The sequence below is a fragment of the Amblyomma mixtum genome, chromosome 7 (assembly GCF_055824585.1).
Source record: "Amblyomma mixtum isolate Tamu chromosome 7, ASM5582458v1, whole genome shotgun sequence".
Taxonomy (NCBI): Eukaryota; Metazoa; Arthropoda; class Arachnida; order Ixodida; family Ixodidae; genus Amblyomma; species Amblyomma mixtum.
The window spans coordinates 107,229,925-107,254,287 of NC_143018.1; the positions used below are offsets into that span (position 1 = coordinate 107,229,925).

At 49.2% G+C, this 24,363-nt stretch overlaps 1 protein-coding gene and 1 pseudogene across 1 annotated transcript in view; one reads left to right on the forward strand and one right to left on the reverse strand.

The window, feature by feature from the left end:
- The window catches only part of LOC149337138 (uncharacterized), a 58,304-nt gene that overhangs the window by 4,737 nt on the left and 29,204 nt on the right, over window positions 1–24,363 (forward strand). Inside the window, exons 2-3 of the mRNA XM_089554331.1 lie at window positions 1,431–1,750; window positions 14,043–14,355. Of these exons, the coding sequence (XP_089410457.1) occupies window positions 1,431–1,750; window positions 14,043–14,355 (633 nt within the window). The remainder of the gene's footprint in view (window positions 1–1,430; window positions 1,751–14,042; window positions 14,356–24,363) is intronic.
- Window positions 22,107–24,078, reverse strand: LOC149337139 (uncharacterized; annotated as a pseudogene).

Consider the following 24,363-nt stretch of genomic DNA (forward strand, 5'->3'; position numbering starts at 1 on the left):
GGCGTGTAGACAAATCGAAAACATGGCACTCGCATACATTATTGTTTGGAATCCTTTAAACAATACTTCTCATTCGCAATACGCATTCAAATCTTCGATACGAAAAAATGTTCAATAACATCGCCAATGGCACTTGAAGGTGCACTATCCTCTCGAATTTTCTTAAGCTTCTCGTGAGCGTCGTCACGAAGAAACTAAATGTGGTCGTGGGCATTTTTCTGACAAGTTCGGTCGATTCATGATTAAAAAACCCGAGGGGATACTTAACGGTATGACGCAAATGCGTTAATGGGTTGCTGTCCATATATGGGGATTGTTCATTCTCTATTTTATATTCATAGATTCCTGGGAATCCTCACTCCATCACTCCTGGCGCAGTGATGCGCCACTGCCGCGGTGGCCACTGCACTGCGATGGCAGGTGCTGCCACCGGTGGAGCTTGTTAGAACTGGGTTGCTCTTCCCATGGCCTCCGAGATTACACAACCGCTCGGGCGTGGGTAATTTCTGAGGCTATGTTCTTCCCGAGCAACCTCTCGCGACCAGTCATTAAGCGAACTGTCACCTGCCATGGCGGGCAGTTTGGTCAGTCCTTTGGGCAGGTTGTGATGGCGTAACAAAGTCACGTGACCTAGGGGGCCACCTGCTACCTAGGAGTATGACGGCACGTGGAGTGCCCGACTCCGGCCCATATTTTGCTGCACTGCCGCCGCTGGCGACGACGACGGCGGATTTTCCGCAGTACAGGACAGCGCAGCGAGCTATGAAAAAAAAATATATATATACGGTAGCCGTAACGTTAAGAGATCGGAAGCGGGTGGAGAGGGTGAGGAAACAAACGCAGGTTATGACATACTAGTCTAATACAAGAGAAGGACATGGGCTTGGGCAAGGCAAGCAATTCGAAGGCAAGATAACCGCTGGTCCTTAAGGGTAACGGAGTGGATTCCAAGAGAAGGCAGGCGTAGCAGGGGGCGGCAGAAAGTTAGGTCGGCGCATGAGATTAAGAAGGAAGCGCATGTGGTGTCCTCTTCGTTTTGTCCTGTCTGATCGAGCGCTACTTTTCGTTATGACGCACCAACTCGCCCATAGAGCTAACCTTATCGGGATTAAAAAGTTCGCGGGTATAGAACGGGCGCAGCTGGCACCGGACAGGGTAATTGTAGAGATATGGTATAGGCCTATGTCCTGCAGTGGGCGTAGTCAGGCTGATGATGATGATGATGATGGTGATGAGCGCTATCGCGTTAAAATTATTACGACGTTCCATTTATTTTGGCACTCTCAAAGTCTAGGTTAACTTTGGTCGATGTAGAGTGCAGAGTGCACACGCTTTGATGAGCACACATTTTGCTTCCGTAGTCGGGCTGTACGGTGGCGGGGCGTTCTGTATTACATGATCCTACTGTCTTCCTCTTATCGTATACGCAGCTGGACAAGGAGATCAGTGCCGAGAAGCGCTCCAGGCGGAAGACCCAGGGCCAGGCGGCCGCGGCCATCGCTTCGTCGCTGGCGCTGCTCGCCAGCGTGGCGGTCATCATCCTCACCATCCTGTCGCACGACATGGGCGTCAAAGAGGCGCCCCCGCTGTGCGACTCCAGCGACTGCCTCCGCTTCGCCTTCCTCGTGGGCCAGACCATGGACCGCGCGGTGAACGCCTGCGCCGCGTTCGGCTCCTTCGTCTGCAGCTCCGCCGGACAGCACGTCGACGCGCCGCCCTGGCTGCCTGCGCGCGACATACTCGTGTACAGGTGGGGACCTACTGCTAGGGCAGCATTAATTCTCACTTTATACGATAAGAGTCCTTTCGCATTTTATGGCGAAAGCCTTTAATGCCTCATACTGTCGTTAGCAGACGCGTCGGCAGCCGTGTCGACAGACGCGTCGGCAGGAGTGTCGACAGACGCGTCGGGAGCCGTGTCGACAGACGCGTCGGCAGCTGTGTCGACAGACGCGTCGGCAGATTCGTCCGCCTTTCGGCGTCACTGCTTAAAAGGCTCAAGGTTCCAGCATGAATAAAGGGGTATCTAGTGAATGCATGGGCTTCATAAATAAATTAAAAGATCGCGTAAAGTGAAGGAAAAAAAATAAAAAATAAAAATAAGAAAATAATCAAAAATAAAAACAAAATAAAATAAGATGTGGAAATAAAAATAAAAACAATGAAATTAAAGAAAGGAGCAAACAATAAATAAAAACAAAATATGAAAAATAAAAAAGTAAATCAAAACAAACTGGCCAGGAAACGCTTTCACATTGCAGCACTTTAGAGAGCCAAAGTGCCCCCTGAATTTTTGCACACTTCGTTAGTTCCGCGCTCACAGAGAGCGGGGTATAGTAGGTGCGCAGCAAGGAAATGTGACGGCGTGTTACTTTTTAACGCTATAGCCTTAGACGCCACGGTGTCCAGAAAGTCGAGCGTCGGTGAAAAAACACGAGCATGACTTCGGTACCTGGTGCCCAGAGAGCAACCTGGGAGACAGGTGGGCCACCTGGGTCACGTGACCTTGCAGCATCATCACAACCTGTGAGCGAACTGCCCCCGTGGCAGTTAATGATCGGTAAATCCGGAAGAGCAACCTGGTTCGCATAAGGTACACCGCTGGGTGCACCTGCCATCGCAAGGCAGCGGCGCATCGCTTAACCGCTGCAGCCCCACGACTCCCAGGGACCTGTGAATGTCAGGTAGAGAATGACCTTCTTCTGCACATATGGTAATTAACCAACTGCGCTGCCGCGTCATACCCTTAAGGTGGAGCTTAATTGTCCCGTCCAATTTTTCGTGTACCTGGAAAAGAATCGATGGAGAGATTCGTAAACAGGGAACCGCAGGAGGGTGTTCACGATTTATTCGTTTTGTTTCTAGGCTAATGCCCGGCCTGCAAATGTTTCATCCGCAACAATCACAAGCCTTTTAAGCTGTACCTCACCCGCCTCCCTGCACCCTTCACCTTGACTTCACTGCATCTGGGTCACACATCCTTCGTAGAAATTCAGACAAGCACCCACCTAACCCTTGCCCACCTCAATTCAATTCAAGTTTATTTGCATCTATACATATACAGATGACGGAAGTGCAGACAAAAAGCCAAACGGATTTGGCTTGACGGGGTCTGTACCCCCTACAGAAATGGCACTATGCACAATAAAGAGAACAAACACAAAGATAGAATAATGGATAAACGAAAAAAAAAGCATTAGTGAACATTCTATAACAGAAATACATACGGGCAAAAAAAAAAATCAATGATAGAATGCTGAAAGGAATTAAATAGCAGAAAGCGTATATCATAAAATGATACAAATAAAATATCTTTGAAATACACAAGCATAAATAATAAGTGACTAACAAGCAAAGAAAATTGGTTAGGCATTCATGGCGTCTGTCTATACTACAGCAAAGCAAACAAAAACAAAAAAAGGAATCCACAATGAGGCCATAAAAGGAGAGATACGTTGTTATTGAGTTTCTAATGTACCGCCTCCATTTTTTTTTTATTCGAGAAGTCTCCGCCTCGATATGTGTCACCTATACTTTTATGCGAATTTGAAACATAGCCTCTCCTCCTGCCCAGTAGCTGTTCAATCCGCCCATTTTAAGCATGAAATGCCTTTAGCTCCCGTTGTCGGCAGTGTGGTGACGTCACGGCGAGACCGAGAGCCAACATCCGGGCACTGAATTCCACTCATCCGGTCACTGAAACGAGAGCATCCGGGAACCGTACGAGATTTAACGAGACTCCCTAAGCCCTCCTACAGGACCGGCATACAAGCGACGGTAGCTTCGCGCCGAACGGGTGGTGGCATTCCTCCCTTCCTGTACGGTGCGGTTCGGGTGTCCACCGAGATGACAGAGAATTACTGCGTAATTTCCTTTCCCCAAAAAGCGCCGCGTTCAAAGGGCAAGGCATCGCGCCGAACGGGTGGTGGCGTTCGTTCCGTGGACTGCCTAGCAGCGCTACAACACGCTGTCGCGTTCAACTCCTAAAGGCAAAGCTTAAGCTTCATTAATCAACAGCTAATTGGTATTTAGTCATTAATCAGTAATTAGTCACTAACTAGTAATTTGTCATTACTTCGTCATCAATTATGTGTGACGTAATCCAGTTGTGACGTCACCACTGTCACATAGGCAAAGTGGTGCGGAAAAAATTGGCGGGGGCTTAGCTTTCGTTAAGCCTGATAGGTTGCGAAAACAAAAGCGCAGCGCCTCCAACTGAAGGAACGCAGTGCGCCGCGTCTACAGGTCACGCGTGGCTACCGGCCGCCGCTGCGCGACGACTCAAAGCGTGTTCGGTAATTTTGTTATATTTTGTTTTTGATGTTGTTGCGACTGAAAGAAAGAAAACGTAATCTGCAGCTGGTATGACGTCAGAGCGGCAGTAGCGCCACAGGTGCGCAGCGCGGCACACACCGCAACTGCAGCTGGGCTCTCTGAAGGAGCGAGTTGGTCGCCCATAATCTACAGCTGGTATGACGTCAGAGCGGCAGTAGCGCCACAGGTGCGCAGCGCGGCACACACCGCAACTGCAGCTGGGCTCTCTGAAGGAGCGAGTTGGTCGCCCATAATCTACAGCTGGTATGACATCACAGCGGCAGTAGCGCCACAGGTGCGCAGCGCGGCACACACCGCAACTGCAGCTGGGCTCTCTGAAGGAGCGAGTTAGTCGCCCATAATCTACAGCTGGTATGATGTCACAGCGGCAGTAGCGCCACAGGTGCGCAGCGCGGCACACACCGCAACTGCAGCTGGGCTCTCTGAAGGAGCGAGTTGGTCGCCCGTAATCTACAGCTGGTATGACGTCAGAGCGGCAGTAGCGCCACAGGTGCGCAGCGCGGCACACACCGCAACTGCAGCTGGGCTCTCTGAAGGAGCGAGTTGGTCGCCCATAATCTACAGCTGGTCTGACGTCACAGCGGCAGTAGCGCCACAGGTGCGCAGCGCGGCACACACCGCAACTGCAGCTGGGCTCTCTGAAGGAGCGAGTTGGTCGCCCATAATCTACAGCTGGTATGATGTCACAGCGGCAGTAGCGCCACAGGTGCGCAGCGCGGCACACACCGCAACTGCAGCTGGGCTCTCTGAAGGAGCGAGTTAGTCGCCCATAATCTACAGCTGGTATGACGTCACAGCGGCAGTTACGCCGCAGGTGCGCAGCGCGGCACACACCGCAACTGCAGCTGGGCTCTCTGAAGGAGCGAGTTAGTCGCCCATAATCTACAGCTGGTATGACGTCACAGCGGCAGTAGCCCCACAGGTGCGCGGCGCGGCGTATCTGCAGCCGGGCTATCTGAAGGAGCGACTTGGTCGCCCATATTCACTCCGCTAAAGGTCAAACGTAACTGCGGCCGGGTCACGCGAAGGCTTGAAAGTGCGAGTAGTATTGCTTTCGCAATAAAACGCTTTCGCTTCTACGCACTTCAGACAGTTTCGAACGCGCTGCATATACATTCTTGTCAGGCCTGCGTCTCGTCGTGTCCGCGTACGCTTCTGCATCGTCCTGCATTTGAATGGCGCCACCGTCGCAGCTGCTTAAGCCAAGCAATGGAGCCTGATGAAAGGAGAGGTAGGAAGCGTCTTGCGGAAAGCGATCGCTTTGCGAGTGATGCGCCACAGCAGAAGACTGCTCGCCCCTGCCGACAACGCCATGATTATCAATGTGTTCTGCCCGTAAACATTTCATGCTTACTCTACTCTCGATTTCAGGAGAGGCAGAGATTTTTTGCTACGGCCACCATTGCTCTCAAAGAAAGCTGAAACTACGTCGCCTAAGCTAATGCGCTTATCGTCCGTGCAACGGCGGCCTCCCTCGTGCGGGGACACCGGGCTGCTCGAAAACAAACCCCAGCAACCGCTCAGCAATCGACCACAGCAATAAAAATTGTTCACGAACATCGGGCATTTTAAGGCGAAAGCCTTTAATGCCTCATACTGTCGTTAGCAGACGCGTCGCCAGCCGTGTCGGCAGACGCGTCGGCAGACGCGTCGAGAGACACATCGGCAGATTTTTCCGCCTTTCGGCGTCACTGCTTAAAAAGAAACTGCGCCGAGGGTGGGAATCGAACAAGGGCCTCTGGCATTTCAAGCGGAAACGCCACCACTCTGCCACGAAGGCTCAAGGTTTGAGCGTGAATAAAGGCGCATCGAGTGAATGCATGGGTTTGGTAAATAAAATGAAATCATAAATAAAATGAAAGGGATAAAGGAATAAAGTCAAGAAAAATAAAAATAAGAAAATGAACAAAAAATAATAACAAAAATAAGATATGAAAATAATAAAAAAACAAAAAGAAAGAAACGGAACAAAATATATAAAAGCATGAAAAACAAAAAGTAAATAAAAACAAACAGTGCGCCAAGAAACGCTTGTGTTTAGAAAAAATTTATTTACATATGTACACATGCCAAGGTTACAAGATACATTCACATTAACAAAAACACACGACATTAAGCATGTAAGGTGAGCCAATTAAACAGGTACCGTAAACATTTCAAACGCTTTCGCGGCGATTCAGAGACAGTTAATGATTCAGTGAAACCGAACAACCCATGCATCGGAGGCACTATCCCATGTCAGCCAACCGACGTACAGAGACAAGCTAACTTCGCTATTTCTCCCCCTTCATCGGCTCCATATGCTTTTGATGTTGGCGAGCATTCAAAATCACATTTTATCTTTGTAATTGCGCGATTCTCTTATTCAAATGTCTTTCTGTATTGGCGAAAATAGTTTTTTTTATCCCGACTCAAGCTCGTGACGTGCCTAGCTGATGTCGGCCCAATGGAGCGATTGGCTGATGATGATGATGATGAAAAACATTTATGGGCAATTAAAAAATTCAGGGGGCACTTTGACTGTCTAAAGTGCGTAGAGGCGAAAGCGTTTTCCGCACCACTTTCAGTGCTTCTGTAGCACTGGTGGCGTCGCATGTAATTGAGTACTAATTACTAAGTGATGACAGATCACTAATTAATGGTTAATTACTGATTAATGCCTGAATTCTAATTAACTGCGCTGCTAGGGAGTCCCCGGAACGCCACCACCCGTTCGGCGCGATGCCTTGCCGTTTCAACGCAACGGTTTTTGTGGAAAGGAAATGGCGCAGTAAATCTCTGTCATCTCGGTGGACACCTGAACCGCACCGTAGAGGAACGGAGCAAGTGGGAGTGAAAGAAGAAAGACGAAGACGGCCCGTAATGAAGAAAATGAAAATTGTATTTGAGGAAAGAAAATTACGCAGTAACTGTCTCACATATCTCGGTGGACACCCGTCAAAATTCAGGGAGGCGGGGGGGGGTGTACTTTTTTGACCTAAAGTGTGGTCACTGATGTGTGGTTAAGATGTTGGTTCGCCTCTAAGAGTGGAACGCGAGAGCGTCTTGCAACGCTGCCAGGGAGTCCATAGAACGCCATCGCCCATTCGGTTCTACGCCTCGCTCGTCAGTAAATTGGTTTTTGAGGAAAGGAAATGTATTTCTCTCTCATATCTCGGAGGACACCTAAACCTCGCCGAAAGGGAAGGGAGGAGGATGGCAGTGAGCGAAGACACCGTATTCACAAGACGTGCCTTTGTTCATTCCAAACCATCGAGCTGGCATGGCGGAGTGGATAGCACGCTCGTCTCGCGCTCCGAAGACCGGGGTTCGATTACCGAGCTCGACCAATTTCTTACTAGGTTTTATTTATTTATATGGCCTGACTAGAGAAGTTAATTAGGCTAATTGGGTAATTAAGCAATTAACTAAGCTCAGTCCCACTTACTTGAAGCATCACTATATGGTCCCTTCAATTGGTTGCATGGTTACTAGCCAGAGTACAATTGGCCCCGTTTGAAATTGGCGCACTCTGACGTCACGACCGTTTCGACCAACTGAAAAGCGTGACATTCTCTGTCGACAACTGCTGCTTACAACGATGAGACATTAAAGGCTTTCGCCTTAATATTAAGGCGGAAGCCTTTAATGCCTCATCGTTGTAAGCAGGAGCTGTCGACAGAGAATGTCACGCTTTTCAGTTGGTCGAAACGGTCGTCACGTCACAGTGCGCGAATTTCAATCGGGGCCAATTGTACTTTGGCTACTAACCACGCAACCAATAGTAATGCTCCAAGTAAGTTTGAGTTTAGTTAATTGCTTACTTAACTAATTAGTCTAACTAGCCTTTCTAGTCCGACCAGATAAATAAATAAAACCAAGTAAGAAACTTGCCGAGCTTGGGAATCGAACCCCGGTCTCCGGAGTGCGAGCCGAGCACGCTTCCACTCCGCCATGCCAGCACTTTTTTTTTTGTCTTTATTGCACCGCCATGCCAGCACGATGGTTTGGAATGAACAAAGGTGCGTCTAGTGAATACGGTGTCTTCGTTCACTCCCATCTTCTTCCCTTCCCGTTACGGTGAGGTTTAGGTGTCCACTGAGATATGAGAGACATACATTTCCTTTCCTCAGAAACCAATTTACCGACGAGCAAGGCGTAATTGTCCGCGTTTCAGATTGGTCCAAATTGTCGTGACGTCACCACGCGCGAATTTTGACGGGTGTCCACCGAAATATGTGAGACAGTTACTGCGCAACTTCCTTTCCTCAAATACAATTTTCGACTAGTGTCTACTCAGATATGTGAGACAGTTAATGCGTAATTTGCTTTCCTCAAATACAATTTTCATTTTCTTCATTACGGCCCCTCTTTCTTCTTTCACTCACACTTGCTCCCTTCCTGTACGGTGCGGCTCAGGTGTCCACCGAGATGACAGAGAATTACAGCCCCATTTCCTTTCCTCAAAAAGCGTTGCGTTCAAAGGGCAACGCATCGCGCCGAACGGGTGGTGGCGTTCCTTGGACTCCGTGGCAGCGCTACAACACGCTGTCGCGTTCCACTTCGAAAGGCGAAGCTTAAGCGTCATTAATTGGCAGTTAATTAATGCACCAACAAAATGTGCAGTGAACAATCACGTAGCAGAATGCAGCACTCAGGCTTTCGCGTTTCAGCACTTTAGCCGCTAAAGTTCCTCGTAATTTTTTTTACAGAAAGGTGATTGGGGTAGGACCCTATTGGCCCTTTCCCCTCACAGTACTAGGTGGAGCCCCTATTCCGGGGCCCCATTGGCAAGCAACGCCGCCCGCGTCCGTTGAACCAAGGCCTTTTGGCTCTTTAGATCTTGACAGCCGAGCAGGGCCGCCTCCCAGTCCTCTCTGGTGGGGTTGGGGGGGATAGATGGGTTAGATTAACACGCCCAAACCATGTGGAAGGTGTCAGACACCTCCCCACAGAACTGGCACGTGCCATCAAAGGATGTATTGAAATGTTTAAGCACCGCCGGGCACAGTACAGTGTTAGTAAGAATTTTGATGAGGAGGCGCTCGTCAGCGCGATCCAGACCCTTACAAGGGGCCGGGTAGCGCCGGTGCTCCTCCTTGCAGTAATCGGTGATTTGTTTGAATGTAATGGCCAGATTGTCTGATTGGGAGTACCCTTCCAAGGACAGGGAGATAGCCCGGGGAGAGAGTGCGCGGGCGGCCTGATCGGCCTGTTCGTTTCCCTGGAGTCCCTGGTGACCGGGGGCCCAAATCAGGTTGCGTGGAGTTGGATCTTCAGATCGACAGCTATATTCCAGTATGCGCCAGGCAAGCGGGGGAGCCCAGCCAAATCGTAGTTCCGACAGGCCCCTCGCGAGTCGGTGATGATGTGTTTTGACTTGGGATTCGTGAGAGCCAGAGCAATGGCAATCTCCTCCGCGTGTGTTGCGCTGTAAGCTTTGAAAGTGAGCCCGTTAACTGTGTGTTGTGTACGACTGCGGCCGTGTACCACCCCCCGTGGTGTGGGCCGGCAACGTCTACGTAGTACACATGTTCTTGGTTACCATAGTATCGCGCCAACGCTTCCGCACGCGCCTGGTGACGACCGCTATGGTCTTCTCTGGACATATTGCGGGGAAGGGGTCGGACCCGGAGGGCGCGTCTCCAGGGTTCTGGCACTCTCTCCCTTTCCTCAATGTGGCAGTCGTGTTTGATGTGTAGCCGGTCCAAGAGGCGGCGACCGGACGTGGTCTGTGCAAGACGCGTGTATTGGTTGACTAAGTGGGTTTCTCGAAGCTCCCGGAATGTGTTCACCACGCCCAAGGCCAGAAGTCTCTGGTTGGACGTGGTGACCGGGAGATCGAGAGCCCGCTTGATGACTTTCCGCAGGATGACCTCCAGTTGGTCATCATCGTGTTTGCGCCGGTGCAAGTAGGGAGTTGAGTAGAGGATTCTACTTGTTACGAAAGCATGGACAAGCCGCAGTGCATCCTTGCTTCGTAATCCGCCCCGCTTGTTGGAGACCCGGCGGACCATGCGGCCCACCTGGTCTCCCACCGTGCGAAGTTTGGCCAGGGTGGTGTCGACTCTGCGTTGGTGGTGTATGAAGAGGCCAAGGACGCGGATATCCTTGGCCTCCCGGATCGGTCCCGAGGGGAGACTGATGCGAAGCGGTGTTGTGTCCCGAGGGGAGGGACGTAAGTGCACAAATTCTGATTTAGCTGGGGCGCACTGGAGTCCGCAGTAGGCCGCGTAGTCGTCGACTAGGGTCGCCGCTGCTTGCAGGCAGGACTCCATGTGGCCCAGATTACCTTGCGTGGCCCAGATTGGAATGTCATCCGCATAAAGAGCGTGATGTATCCCGGGCAGAGAAGACAATTTGGAGGGAAGATGAAGCATTGCCAAATTGAAGAGGAGGGGAGACAGGACCGCGCCTTGAGGTGTTCCCCTCGAGCCGATGGTGTATGGCCCGTGTTCCGCATCTTGTATGCGTATGCAGGCTTGACGGTCTGTAAGAAATTGTTTTATGTAGTTGAATGTTTTGTGGCCACAGTTGGTGTTACTGAGGTGGTCCAGGATTACTTCGTGTTTGACGTTGTCGAATGCGCCTTTAAGATCCAAGGCCAGGACCACCTTGTCGTTGTGGGGACAGTCGACAGGATCTAAGATGTCGTGGTGAAGTTGCAGAAGTATATCCTGTGCTGACTTGTGAGGGCGAAAACCGAACATGGTGTCTGCGAAAGTGTGCTGTGTTTCGAGAAAATCGGAGATTCTGTCGCGCACCATCGTCTCCATTAGCTTGCCGACACAAGACGTGAGGGAGATGGGGCGAAGGTTCTCTACATCAATAGGTTTTCCGGCCTTCGGAATAAAGGTCACGAGAGCCGATTTCCAATCGAGAGGGAGAGGAGTCTCTCCGTCCCAAATGCTATTGATGTATTTGAGGAGCGCGGCGTAGGCTGCGTCGGGAAGGTTGGCCAAGAGCTTGACCGTAACCTTGTCGCGCCCGGGTGCAGTGCCCCGCTTCATTTTGCTTAACGCTGCCCGGAGGTCGTGGAGTTGGAAAGGCTTGTCCAGCTCCGTGTTCTCTTCGGCTCCATACGAGAACGCCGCCTGCCGGGGGTTCTTAGTGGTGCACAGGTATCGATCCCTGAGCGTGTGCGCTAGCTGTTTTGTCGTTCCTGTAAAGTTGTGCAAGGCCTTATGTAATTGGCGTTGGGTTTCCGTGCGTGTTTGTCTTGGATCGATGAGAGCGCGGAACAGGCGCCACGTGTTGCGGCCAGACATCTGGCGAGCAGCCGCGTTGCACCGGTCCACCCAGTTAGTGTCGGCTAGCTGAGTAGCATATTCCGCTGCCTGTTGTGTGAGTTCGAGGATGCGGTTGTTTAGGCGTCTGTTATGTTTCTGTTTCTTCCATCGCTTCGTGAGGCTGCGACGGGCCTCTCAAAGGTGGAGAAGGTGGTTGTCCACGTCTGCTTGTGTTTCTGTGAGCTGTATCTGCTTATCGTGTTGTGTGAGTGTAGACGTGAACGATCTGGACCAGGCGTCGTATCCCGACTGGAGGGGGTCTACGATAGGTAGAGAGGTGCGGAAAGTCGTCCAGTCAGGGATACGAGCTTGTTTTAGTGGGCGTTTCAGGGGACGCATGTAAATGGTTGTGTTGATTATACAGTGATCACTACCTAGAGTGTCCTCTGTATTCAGCCAGTCGGCATGGCGTATGTTGCGTTAAATGTGAGGTCCGGGCAAGTATCTCGTTGAATGGAATTGCCGACACGTGTTGGGTATGCGGGGTCAGTGTGCAGGGTGAGTCTAAGTGTGGAAAGAAGTTCCGCAAGCTTCCTCCCACGCCTGTCCTCCCGGGGGTATCCCCATAGCCTGCTCGGGGCGTTAAAATCGCCGACGATTAGGAGGGGATCCGTCCCGCCACCTGCATAACTTGAGTGAAAATTTCATTGAACGTGACGTTCTTAAGTTTCGGTGGGCAGTAAATATTTAGAATGTGTACAGGTGGGTCAGACCGCTTTAGGGGCAGCACTGAAACCATCGTGTATGGGAAAGACGGTGTTGTGGGAAGTGTGACCTCCTGCGCAGTGTATCGCTTGTGAACACGTATACATGTCTGCGGGTTATGTTGAAATGTAGTGTAGTTTGTGAGTTTGGTACCGGCGCCGGGTTCCTGAAGGGCAACCACGGCGACGAGGAACTCAAGGTTCTCAAGAAAGAGGCGGAGATGAGTCCGCTTCTTGTGGTCCTTGAGACCTCGGCAGTTCCACTGCGTTACTGTAAGCGGCTGAGTTGTTCTTGCTCGCGACTTAGGGTTGGGGGCCATGGTCGGAGGCGGAGGGTGGGGTCACGTTGTTAAGACTCCCCAGTCCGCTAGTGCCCGGCGCAGACGTGCAGGAGTCTTCCGAAAAGTCAGTCATCGGGAATAGCTCTATTGAATTTTGAGGGGCGGTTACCGTCCCTGATGGGTCCTACGCGTTTGAGGACGCGCGGAATGTCTTTTATCCATTTTTGGATAATGTGCGTTACGGTTTGTGTCACCTGTGCGATTGCTGGTGCTGAGCCGATAAACCTGTTGTGCTGCTGTGACTGAGAGAAGGATAAAAAGGAAATTGCACGGGCCTGCCAACTGGCTCGAGCCGAGCCACCACCGCTGCCACGTGCAGAGGAGAGTTAAAAGATCAGAGGAAAGAGAAAAAGGAAAGAAAAGAAAAGACGCGCGTCGCAGCAACAACTGCGTCCGCCGGAGCGGACGCTGCTGAAAAAAACAGATAAGCGGCCGAAGCTCGATGGAGGCGAAACACAAGAGGCGCCCGTGTGCTGTGCGATGTCAGTGCGCGTTAAAGATCCCCAGGTGGTCGAAATTATTCCGGAGACCTCCACTATGGCACCACTTTCTCTCTTTATTATTTTACTCCCACCTTTCTCCCTTCCCTCACGGCGCGGTTCAGGTGTCCGCCGAGGTATGTGAGACAGATACTGCGCCATTTCCTTTCCTCAAAAACCAATTTACAATTTTTACAATTTAAGCGGCCGAAGCCGCGCTCGCCGAAGTGAGGACAGATAAACCATCGACTTGCTTAGCGCTTAGTATTGCACAGAAAAATAAAGTGACTACCCCTGTGCTCTATCTCTTGTTTCTTTTTTAGAGCGCAGCTCTTTGGCGTTGGTTCCTGGGTTTCGCGTCGTCGTCGGCGTCGGCCTCGTAACCAGCTCCGCCCCCCTTTCATCCCCCCAGCGCTATCGACGTCAGCGGCATCAGTCAGTCGCTGCTATCTCTTCCCTCCTCCCTTTATCGTGTTGTCCGCTTGCTGCGCGCGCTTCTGCCCCCATCGTTTGCCGCTGGGTGTACACGCCGCCCCCCTCCCCCCTCTTCCTGCGAGTCTCCGGTTGTCAAAGCGCCGGCTCGAACTTAATTCCTTTCTTCGCTCCTCCTCCAATGCAACCCCTGTGCGGTGGCAATCAGAGAGCCAGATCGGTGGCGGCGGATCTGTATATGTGCACCGCCCGAGCCGAAATTGCGAATACGTGTGAAAAATAAAAAAAAAAATTCTGTGATAGCGCATACATGTGTTGCTCGATTTCTTTGCCTCAATCTATCGAAAAGGTGAAACAGCTTATTTGCTGCGCTCAAATTTCGCATTAGGAAGTAACGTAATCGTCGGTAATTTTTTTTTTCAATCATTCAGTTTTTCTGTATGAGTCCAGAAAAACTCCAGTTCGAGCGTTTGTCTTCTGCAGGTGGACGACTAGCCTCTTCGACTCTCTGGCTATTGCGCAAGTAAGCACGGAGCCGAAGAATCCCATCCGTGATGTGCACGCCCTGAACAACGCGAGAGCCATGCTGCAGCTGTGCGTAGAGACCGCAAGTGACCGGGCTGCTTCCGAGAGGAATGTCCGAGTGCTGAGAAACTTCCTGGAGCAACGGCAGCTGTCTTGGCCGGGCGACCATCAGCGGGAGCACGTGGATCCCTTGGACGTCGTCCTGGAACTGGCCATCAATTGGCAAATGCCCGTATGGTTCAGCGTCGACGTCGCTTCCACGTCCTCCTTGGTAGGTGCTCACGCTAGCGTATGATATCTCGGCGCTTCTTGTATTCGTTGCTATCCGCCAGCTCTCAGAAAAATCACTGAGAACAAAAGCAAGGAACTATTTATTAAGGCGAAAGCCTTTAATATCTCATCGTTGTAAGCAGCAGTTGTCGACAGAAATGTCACGCTTTTCAATTGGTCGAAATGGTCGTGACGTCATAGTGCGCGAATTTCAAACGGGGCCAATTGTACTTTGGCTAGTAACCATGCAACCAATTGAAGGGATCGTATAGTGATGCTCGAAGTAAGTGGGACTGAGCTTAGTTAATTGCTTAATTACCCAATTAGCCTAATTAACTTTTCTAGTCAGGCCATATCAACAAATAAAACCGAGTAGGAAATTCATCGAGCTCGGGAATCGAACTCCGGTCTTCGGCGTGCGAGACGAGCATGCTATCCACTCCGCCATGCCAGCTCGAAGGTTTGGAATGAACAGGCGCGTCTAGTGAGTACGGTGGCTTCGCTCACTCCCATACTCCTCCCTTCCTTTCCGGCGAGGTTTAGGTGTCCAACGAGGTATGAGAGACAGATACATTTCCTTTCCTCAAAAACCAATTTACCGACGAGCGAGGCGTAGAACCGAATGGGCGATGGCGTTCTATGGACTCCCTGTGTTAGCGAGACTCACAAGTCGCATGGCGGACAACAATCTTTGCCCGCATAGCATGGTGGGATTCCGCCCCCATCTATCCGCACAGGACGCCATGCTGCAACTCACACACGACCTTTTTGACCCGCTTCTTCCAGGTCACACCAAGGCAGTCTTAGCTTTGGATCTTTCCAAAGCTTTTGATCGCATTGAACATCAGGCGATCATGACTGCCCTATCCCCATTGAATGTGGGTGTGCGCACGTATGCCTACATTCAAGCATTCCTCACTGACCGCACAGCTGAGATACACTTCGGCCCTTTGTCTTCCCCCTCCTACACGCTTCAGAGTATCGGCACTCCTGAAGGGTCCGTCCTTTCCCCCTTTCTCTTTAACATCCCCCTCGTCCGAAAATTGGCAACTATTCCCCACCTGAAGCGCACTCTTTATGCCAACGATATCACCCTGTGGACCACCCACGGCAGTGACGGCGGCATAGAGAACACCTTACAGGAAGCAGCCACCCTCACCCAAAATTACGCACGGACCATCGGACTGTCTTGCTCCCCAGAGAAGTCCGAACTGCTCCTCATCCGGCCTAAGAACCACCGCTGTCCCCGCTCCCCCATTGCCATTGAATTGAATGGTTACCCGGTACCTGAAGATGGCACCCTCCGTGTATTGGGCCTGCACATCCAGAACGATGGCAAAAACACCACCACCCTCAAGAAACTCAAGCAGGTTGTAGGCGCGATATCGCACCTCATCCGAAGGGTTTCGGGACATCACAGAGGCATGAAGGAGCGCGACCTAAGTCGCCTCATTCATGCCTTTGTCCTCAGCCGTGTGCTGTACACTACCCCATACTTACAACTATCCAAACATGACATAAATGCTTTGGATGCTCTGATTCGCAAGGCATTCAAGGTAGCACTTCATCTTCCCCTCAACTCACCCACAGACAGATTACTGGGCCTGGGCCTCCACAACACGATCGGGGAACTGGTGGAGGCCTACCGACAGGCCCAATACATCAGGCTCACACAAACCTCCACAGGTCGGTATATCCTGGACTCCCTCGGAATCAGAATACCGACCAACGACCCAACCCTCCTCGCCATCCCACGACCCCTTCACCAGGAGCTCCTCATCAGACCGCTACCGAGGAATATGCACCCATCCCACCATGAGCAGCGCCGCAGAGCCCGTGCGAAGGCACTCCATCGAGCGTACGGCCCCGAGCCGGACGCCGTATGGGTGGACGCTGCCTGCACAGGTGATGAAGCGACAGCAGCTGTGGTGGACTCCTCTTTATCCGCCCTTCTCACACTACCTCTACCTCCAGACACCTCCCCAGAAGCTGCAGAGGAAGCCGCCATTGCACTTGCTATCACCCGCACGGAAGCCCGGTACATTTTAAGTGATTCTAAAACTGCGATTCTAAATTTTGCTCGAGGCCGAGTCCATTTCCCTGCTTTTGGCATACTAGACTCGCCCGATGCACCCCCGCCCCGCCAAGTGGAGGTGATATGGGTGCCCGCGCACTCCGGGGGTCCCGGAAACGAGGCCGCCAACCTTTTAGCCCGAGGTTCTTTAAACCGGGCTCAGGTGCCCTCGGATCGGGGATTCACGAAGGAGCGCATGCACTCATTCAGCGAGCTGACGCAAGCCTACAGAGCCTCACGCCAGCTCTACCCCCGCCCCACCCCTCCCTAGATAACAAACACGCAACGCTCTGGCGCAGACTACAGACACTCTCTTCCCTCACCCCTTACCCTAGCCCACTATCATCCCTCCTTCCCCACTCCAGCATGCGCCCTATGCCCAGAACCCTTCGCCTCTTCCCTCCACATCCTTTCCCTCTGCCCGGCAGACCCTCCCCCGCGGGACCTAGAGAACCTCAAGACCTGGGAGTACTGGGAGACCCTGCTGCGCTCGGAGGACCCGGCCGTGCAGACCATCGCAACCGGCCGGGCTGCCAGTGTTATGGACCTTAGGAACATAAACACTTGAGTGCAGTGGGGTCGTGCGGGGACCCTGGGGCCTGCCCCGAATTCCTGGTACAATAAAGTTTTTTCTCTCTCTCTCTCTCTGGCAGCGTTGCAAGACGCTGTCGCGTTCCACTCTTAGAGGCGAAGCTTAACATCTTAACCACTGATGACTACACTTTAGGTCAAAAAAGACCCCCCCCCCCTGAATTTGGACGGGTGTCCACCGAGATATGTGAGACATTTACTGCGTAATTTCCTTTCCTCAAATACAATTTTCATCTTCTTCATTACGGCCCTCTTTCTCTTCTTTCACTCCCACTTCCTCCCTTCGTCTACGGTGCGGTTCAGGTGTCCACCGAGATGGCAGAAAATTACTGCGCCATTTCCTTTCCTCAAAAAGCGTTGCGTTCAAAGGTCAAGGCATCGCGCCGAACGGGTGGTGGCGTTCCGTGGACTCCCTGGCAGCGCTACAACACGCTGACGCGTTCCACTCCTAAAGGCGAAGCTTATGCGTCATTAATTAGCAGTTAATCAGTATTCAGGCACATACAGTAATTAACCATGAATTAGTGATTTGTCATCACTTAGTAATTAGTACTCAATTATATATGACGCCACTAGTGCCACAGAAGCAGCGAAAGTGGTGCGGAGAACGCTTTCGCCTCTACGCACTTCAGGCAGTCAAAGTGCCCCCTGAAATTTTTTGGCTACGCATTGGCCTCTAAAAACACTTAGACGCAACAGTTTTACACCAAAACTTAATTGTGTAGTATAATGACCGCATTATTTATTTATTTATTTATTTATTTATTTATTTATTTTCAGTACTGCAGGCCCCTTTACGGGGCCCTAGCAGGTGGGCATACACAACAGTTACACTGAGGCAAGAACTACATCACACAACACAAGGAAATTTCAAAATGCGGCAAGAACACATGCAAAGATAAATCTGGTAGAACAGTGGTTCATTTGCCTACCTGCGGACAAACTATGTACAATCAGCTCCAGACAAGGTTACCATATGAAGTGATCAAACACGGCTAACAGTGAACAACATGCACGTAGAAGCGAAAACAAAAAATGAAAGAAAAAACCTTGGCGCTCAAGACAAGATACGTATATGATGGAAACAATAATAATGCTGAATGATAGCGGACAATCAAACCCAGGAAGACAAACTATGACTACGCAATGGGTGATGCACTGATTAAGACGACAAGAAGGAACGGAAGTGAAACGGATTATCAATACCCAGAGGCCCATGTGCATCACTGAGAGCGTTACTCTGCGGCAATACTGGCCTCGAGCCTTGTAGCGAACGTTGTTAAGGTCGGCGCATGAGTAATCGAGGCGTCCAGTTTTTTCCATTCTCGGATGGCTACAGGAAAAAATGAATGTTGAAGTGCATCTGTGCGATAGGAATAATCAGTTAGAGTGAGTGCATGTTTGTGTCGTGTCGGTCGAGTCTGGGACGGGCAAATATATTTTGACACATTGATGTTATAATCGTTATGCAACAGTTGGTATAAAAATTTTTAACGCGCGTGCTTTGCTCTTATTGATAGCGTCGGGAGTCCTGAAATAGCTGCAAGGTTCGATGGGGAGTCAGTACGCTTATATTTATTATGGATGAACCGTAGTGCCTTTCTTTGTATTTTTTCTAGTTTTGCTTTGTTAGTGGTTGATTCCGGAAACCAAACAGTGTGGGCGTACTCTAAAATAGGTCTTATGAATGTTTTGTATGCTAGGAGTTTAGTAGATGCTGGTGCGAGTCGGATACGTCTTCTAAAAAAAAAAACAGTTTTCGTAATGCTGCCGATGTTACATTAGCGATGTGTACGCCCCATCTAAAGTCAGCGGTTAGTGTAATACCAAGATACTTATGCTGGGAGACTTTCATGAGTGGCGTACCGTGAATGCTGTAAGGGAAAGATGAGGATATTTTTTTCCTGGTTACTGACATGCACACTGTTTTAGAATTAACGGTCATCTGCCATCTGTCACACCAATCCACCACAGCGTCAAGTGACTGGGAAAGCGCAATGTGGTCTTCCGGACTTTCTATTTTCCTGTAGATGATGCAGTCGTCTGCAAATAGCTTAATGTTACACTTAATCTGAGCGGTTATATCGTTTATATAGATAAGGAAGAGAAGTGGGCCAAGAACGGAGCCTTGCGGAACTCCCGAAGTGACCGCGGTTATTTCAGAAGGTATATTTTGAAAGATTACAAATTGAGAACGGTTAGATAGAAACTCTTTGATCCAACCCAGAACTTCCCCCCGCCCGATCATGCATTGCAGCTTTGCGATTAGTTTGTTATGGGACACGCAATCAAACGCTTTGGAAAAATCTAGTAGTAATACATCAGTTTGACTGCAGGTATCGATGCTGAGGGCCAAGTCATGAACGACTTCGATTAACTGAGTGATAGTCGACAGCCCTCGGCGGAAACCATGCTGGTCAGGTGGTATCAACTTATTATGCTCTAGAAAATCTGTTAGATGTTTTGAGATTATGTGTTCGAAAACTTTACATGCTGTGCTAGTTAGTGAAATGGGCCTGAAGTTTGATGCACTACTGATATCTCCTCCTTTATGGATCGGAATGATTTTCGCCAGCTTCCAGTCATCCGGTAGTTTTGACACAGCAAGTGATTTGCGGAATATTATGCCGAGATATTTGCTGCACCATTCGGCGTATCTTTTCAAAAATGCATTGGGTATGTTATCTGGCCCGCTGGCTTTCTTCGGGTCGATGTTCAAGAGAATACTGAAAATGCCGTCATCAGTTATGTTTATTTCTCTTATATCTGAAGTTCGGGTTGTTGCCATCTGGGGAATAACGCCATTATCGGTGGTAAATACGGACTGAAAAAAGTCATTAAAGTAATTAGCCTTCGCACTGTTTTCCTCTGATGTCTGTTCGTGTCCTGCTGTGTTTCTATTGCGGAAGTGGTTCCAGAACCTGTGTGGGCTACAAGTAAGGAAGTCAGGCAGCGTAACACTAAAGTAGTATTCCTTTGATTTCATCATTTTATCCTTGAAGATTTCAACTGCACTGGCTAATTTTTGTGTTCTGTCGGGGTTAGTACCTTTGGACTTAATAGAGCGACGCAGCCTTTTCACTTTGCGTTTTGCATGAATGACCTCTCGCGTGATCCACGGGTTCTTTGTTTTAACGCGCTTGTTTTTTGAGGGGACATATCTGCATATACAGAAAAAAAATGATTTCCTTGAACTGAAGCCAGAGGGAGTTTACATCTGAGCTTGCTTCAGATGCTGCTTCGGCAAACATCTGAAACTCGTGTGCAAGATGGGTTGATATACTAGCGTCGTCGGCTCTATTAAAATTACTTACAGTCGATTGGGAGGAGCGGGTTGTTATTAGAATATTGAGTGGTAGCTCAATATTCCACGCGAAAAAGTCAAGGAGCCTGGCACCTCATCTACAGTTTCTGAGATAGATGTATAGTCGGGATGTACTCGCATAGCTGCATGCGCACAAGGTAGGACTCAAATCATCATTTTATTAATAAGCTCATTTTTAGCTTTCTTTCTTTCTTTCTTTCTTTCTTTCTTTCTTTCTTTCTTTCTTTCTTTCTTTCTTTCTTTCTTTCTTTCTTTCTTTCTTTCTTTCTTTCTTTCTTTCTTCCTTCCTTCCTTTCTTTCTTTCTTTCTTCGTTTCTCTCTTTCTTTCCTTCTACCTTTCTTTCTTTCTTCCTTTCTTTCTTTCTTTCCTTCTTTCTTTCGTTCTTTCTTTCTCTCTTTCTTTCTTTCTTCCTTTCTTTCTTTCTTTCTTTATTTATTTATTTCCTTCTTCCTCTTCTTTCTTTCTTTCTTTCTTTCTTTCCTTCTTTCTTCCTTTCTCTCTTTCCTTCTTTCTTCCTGTCTTTCTTTCCTTCTTTCTCTCTTTCCTTCCTTCCTTCTTTCTTTCTTTCTTTCCCGCTAATTTTCTTGTTTTCGCTCACAGTAATGTATACGTAATATATTCTGCCCTTTCTGGTTAGTAACCGTATACGTGCGCATCGCATAATTCAGTCGATATTTCTGTTCCATCGCAGTAGTTAAAGAGAAAAGACTTCAATTCTCTACCATGCCTCGTGGATTTGTGGCAGGGCTGGGCAAGATACTTCAAAATAGTATCTTCGATGCGATACTCGATACCTTTGAAAATTGTATCTCAGATACCGATACAAGATACAGAACCGAAATCGATTTTCGATACAGATACTCGATACTGTATCGTCGATACTTTCGATACATCACTCAAATATCAAATATATAATACAGGTTATATTACGACTAACGAAGTTTACATAACTGAAATCGCTGTCTAATAATGCCGGTAATATAATTGGCGAACTTCGGAAATGTACGCGTGGTTTCTGTAACCTTTAGTGTATTTCTATAGAGCACTTTTCCTGAAAGACTTATAAACGAATCCGACCGCATGGATCTGTTGAAGCTCCGCTGTCTGCGCAGTTGGCCTTGTTAGAACTTTAACTTGGACTAAAGCCATCCATATGTTGATCGCTTCCGTAAGCAGCCTAGCGAAAAATTATTTAACCCAAAGTTCCTCATACGAGCCAATCTGTGAGCACTTGGCTATATCAATAAACCTGAAACGCCCCACTGCGTTCGCTCAGTGGTTACGACGCTCGGCTGCTGACCCGAAAGACGCGGGTTCGATCCCGGCCGCGGCGGCTGAATTTCTTGAAGGCGAAATCCTAGAGGCCCGTGTGCTGTGCGATGTCAGTGCACGTTAAAGAACCCCAGGTGGTCGAAATTTCCGGAGCCCTTCACTACGGCGTCTCTCATAGCCTCAGTCGCTTTGGGACGTTAAACCCCATAAACCAAACCAAACCAAAAGATAAACGCTAAGATAAACAAACAATAAACCTGAAACGTTTTCTGTTTTCGGTTCGATACTATAGAGTACTTACCCGATGGCCTGTGCCTTTGATCAAACTAAATTATGCAGGCTCCGTGCGCTTGGGAACCGAACAGTTAGTTTGCCAGTACTGTGATAACAAACTTCTGAAGCTGAAAACTATTCTTTAAAAGCTAGAATGAAAACAACAACAAGTAAAATGGCTTAAGGTTTTTATTAGGCAAAAAGTATTCGTTACGTTTAGTTGAAGGTCTTAAGTAACAGCATTTGCTCGAACCGCCGGTCCGAAAGAGCCCCGCGATGTGGGTGCGCTATAAGGGAGGCAAATGAAAAAAGCCTCTCTACAGGACCAGACGAGCGCGTAGCAGTATTATACTTGACAAAGGAGCCTCTTATCAGTGGATAAGAATGAAGCATAGCCACATCAACTCGAGGATCTTGTAAATAATTCAGAAACTGAAGCTTCACTAACGCCTCCTGAGAGCTACGGCTGGTTATACCGCTTGTCTCTTCAAATGAAAAGAATGCGTCAGCTGACACATTTGATGCTGCTGGCGCCGATGATCCCACTGCCTCGCGTGCGAAAGAATGCGCGGCTTGTGCTGTGCTGATATAGTCGACAACAGCTTCTTCTGTAAGCTTCTGAGCATGACGGCGGAAGTCTTCCATTTCTGCTGGCAACCACAGAAACTTGAAATAGGGTGTAGAATAGCAGCAACTGTTGCCTCTTTTGCACTTGGTTTCATCTTCAAAATATGGTCGAGCCTGCTGGTGAATCCATTCCTAACTGCATCCAAAAGTGGCTTGCAATCAACATAGTCTGCAGTAGCTTTCTCTTGAAGCTTTGATTCCACTTGAAGAAGAGTTGGGAGCAAATCTCCGAAAAAGCAGTCAGCTTCAGCTTGGAGGCGTGTCAAAGCAGAGGCGATGGGCTGCAAGACACCGCAGTATTGAAGCAGAAAGGCGAAGTCTCTTTCTTGGAATACTTGCAGCTTGAGAGTGTTGCATAGGTCTCGAAACTTGTCCTTCGATCGAAGAAGGTATTTGTTGCTGTCGTGTGAAGAATTCCATCGCGTCACACACGGTGTTTGTAAAGAAACCTAAGGCGCTCACGATTAGCTCGGACGACTTGGGCCTTCGGACGCAGTTCCAAAGTGCCGAACATTTTATCATGGCAGATGAGCGAATGCGCTCAAAAGACACTCTTGACGAAGCTACTTTAACGCTGGAATTGGAACGCTGCCTACAGATAGAAAGCTGATAGGAGATAATGGTGGCTAGCCAGCAGGGGCGTATAAGATATTGGAGCAGTACCCCAAAACTCACAGCTGCTGCTTATCCAACAGACAGTCAGCTTATACTAAAGTGCAACTCGTACTTAACTGCCAGCAAGTTGTATCTGCATGAAAAGAATAGCGACCTCATCAGGCTAAAACAAAATTTCAAACAACGTAATTTTACGTAATTTTACCGTTTCTTTTTTCGCTTAGCCGAAATGCCGAGCGCCTAGTTTCATCCCGTAAGTGACAGTTAAAATCTCAAATATTAAGGCGTTAAAAACAGTAAAGCTATGAAAGTTTACGTGCCTTAAGATGAAGCTTGAAATTCGAAGTCGAGGAGTAGGCATCGCTGACTGTTGCTTTACAAAATGAGCACATGGCCTTGACTTTCTCCGCATCAGATGCCGTGACAGTGAAATATTTTCCATTCAAGATGGCACACCGAACTTCGTCAGCCATAGCTGCTGCTTATCCGCCCGTAACGCGGCATGGGCTACTGGCGTATACCGCTAACTAGGAACACGTGCGAGCAGTGGCACTGAAATGGGACGGCGGACAGTCCGACGGCGCAGAAACGCCGATCCAGAAGTTGTAGATTGGGAGTTGGCTAAAAAGCAGCGAAGGTGCTGTCTTGTACTACCGCCTGAGCGAGGGCTTTTACAGCTTTTTTTTTTGTATCGAGTATCGTAAAATACACGATACACTAAAAATGTATTTTCGATACCGATACTCCGATACTATAGTTTTCAGCACGCGATACCTAATACCGATACACAAAATGTATCGAAAGATAGTATCGAAGATACATGTATCTTCGATACCGCCCATCACTGATTTGTGGTACCGTGTCCGATAGTGCAGCCTCACAAAAGGATGCATTCAGTCAGCGGTGGAAAGAGCATGGTGTGGTTCTTTGCAGTGCCTGTGCACATTTTGCGTTTTATATAAGAGCGCATTCTATGGCCACAACGCTTAAGTGCGTTAACACCTGCATTGATGGACTGAGTGGCAGTGGTCTTCCTCGTACTGCTTTTGTTTCCTGTAAAGACGACAGCATGGCTGTACAAGAGCGCCAGCAAGGGTAGAGGTCTTAAAAAGCCGGAAGAGCACGCCATGAAAACTTCTGCCAAGTTACACGGCCCTGCCTAAAGTCCCTTCGTTCTGAAAGTCGCGCCTGTCTGTCAACTTTGCCGCCGCGCCACGGACTCCCGCGCATT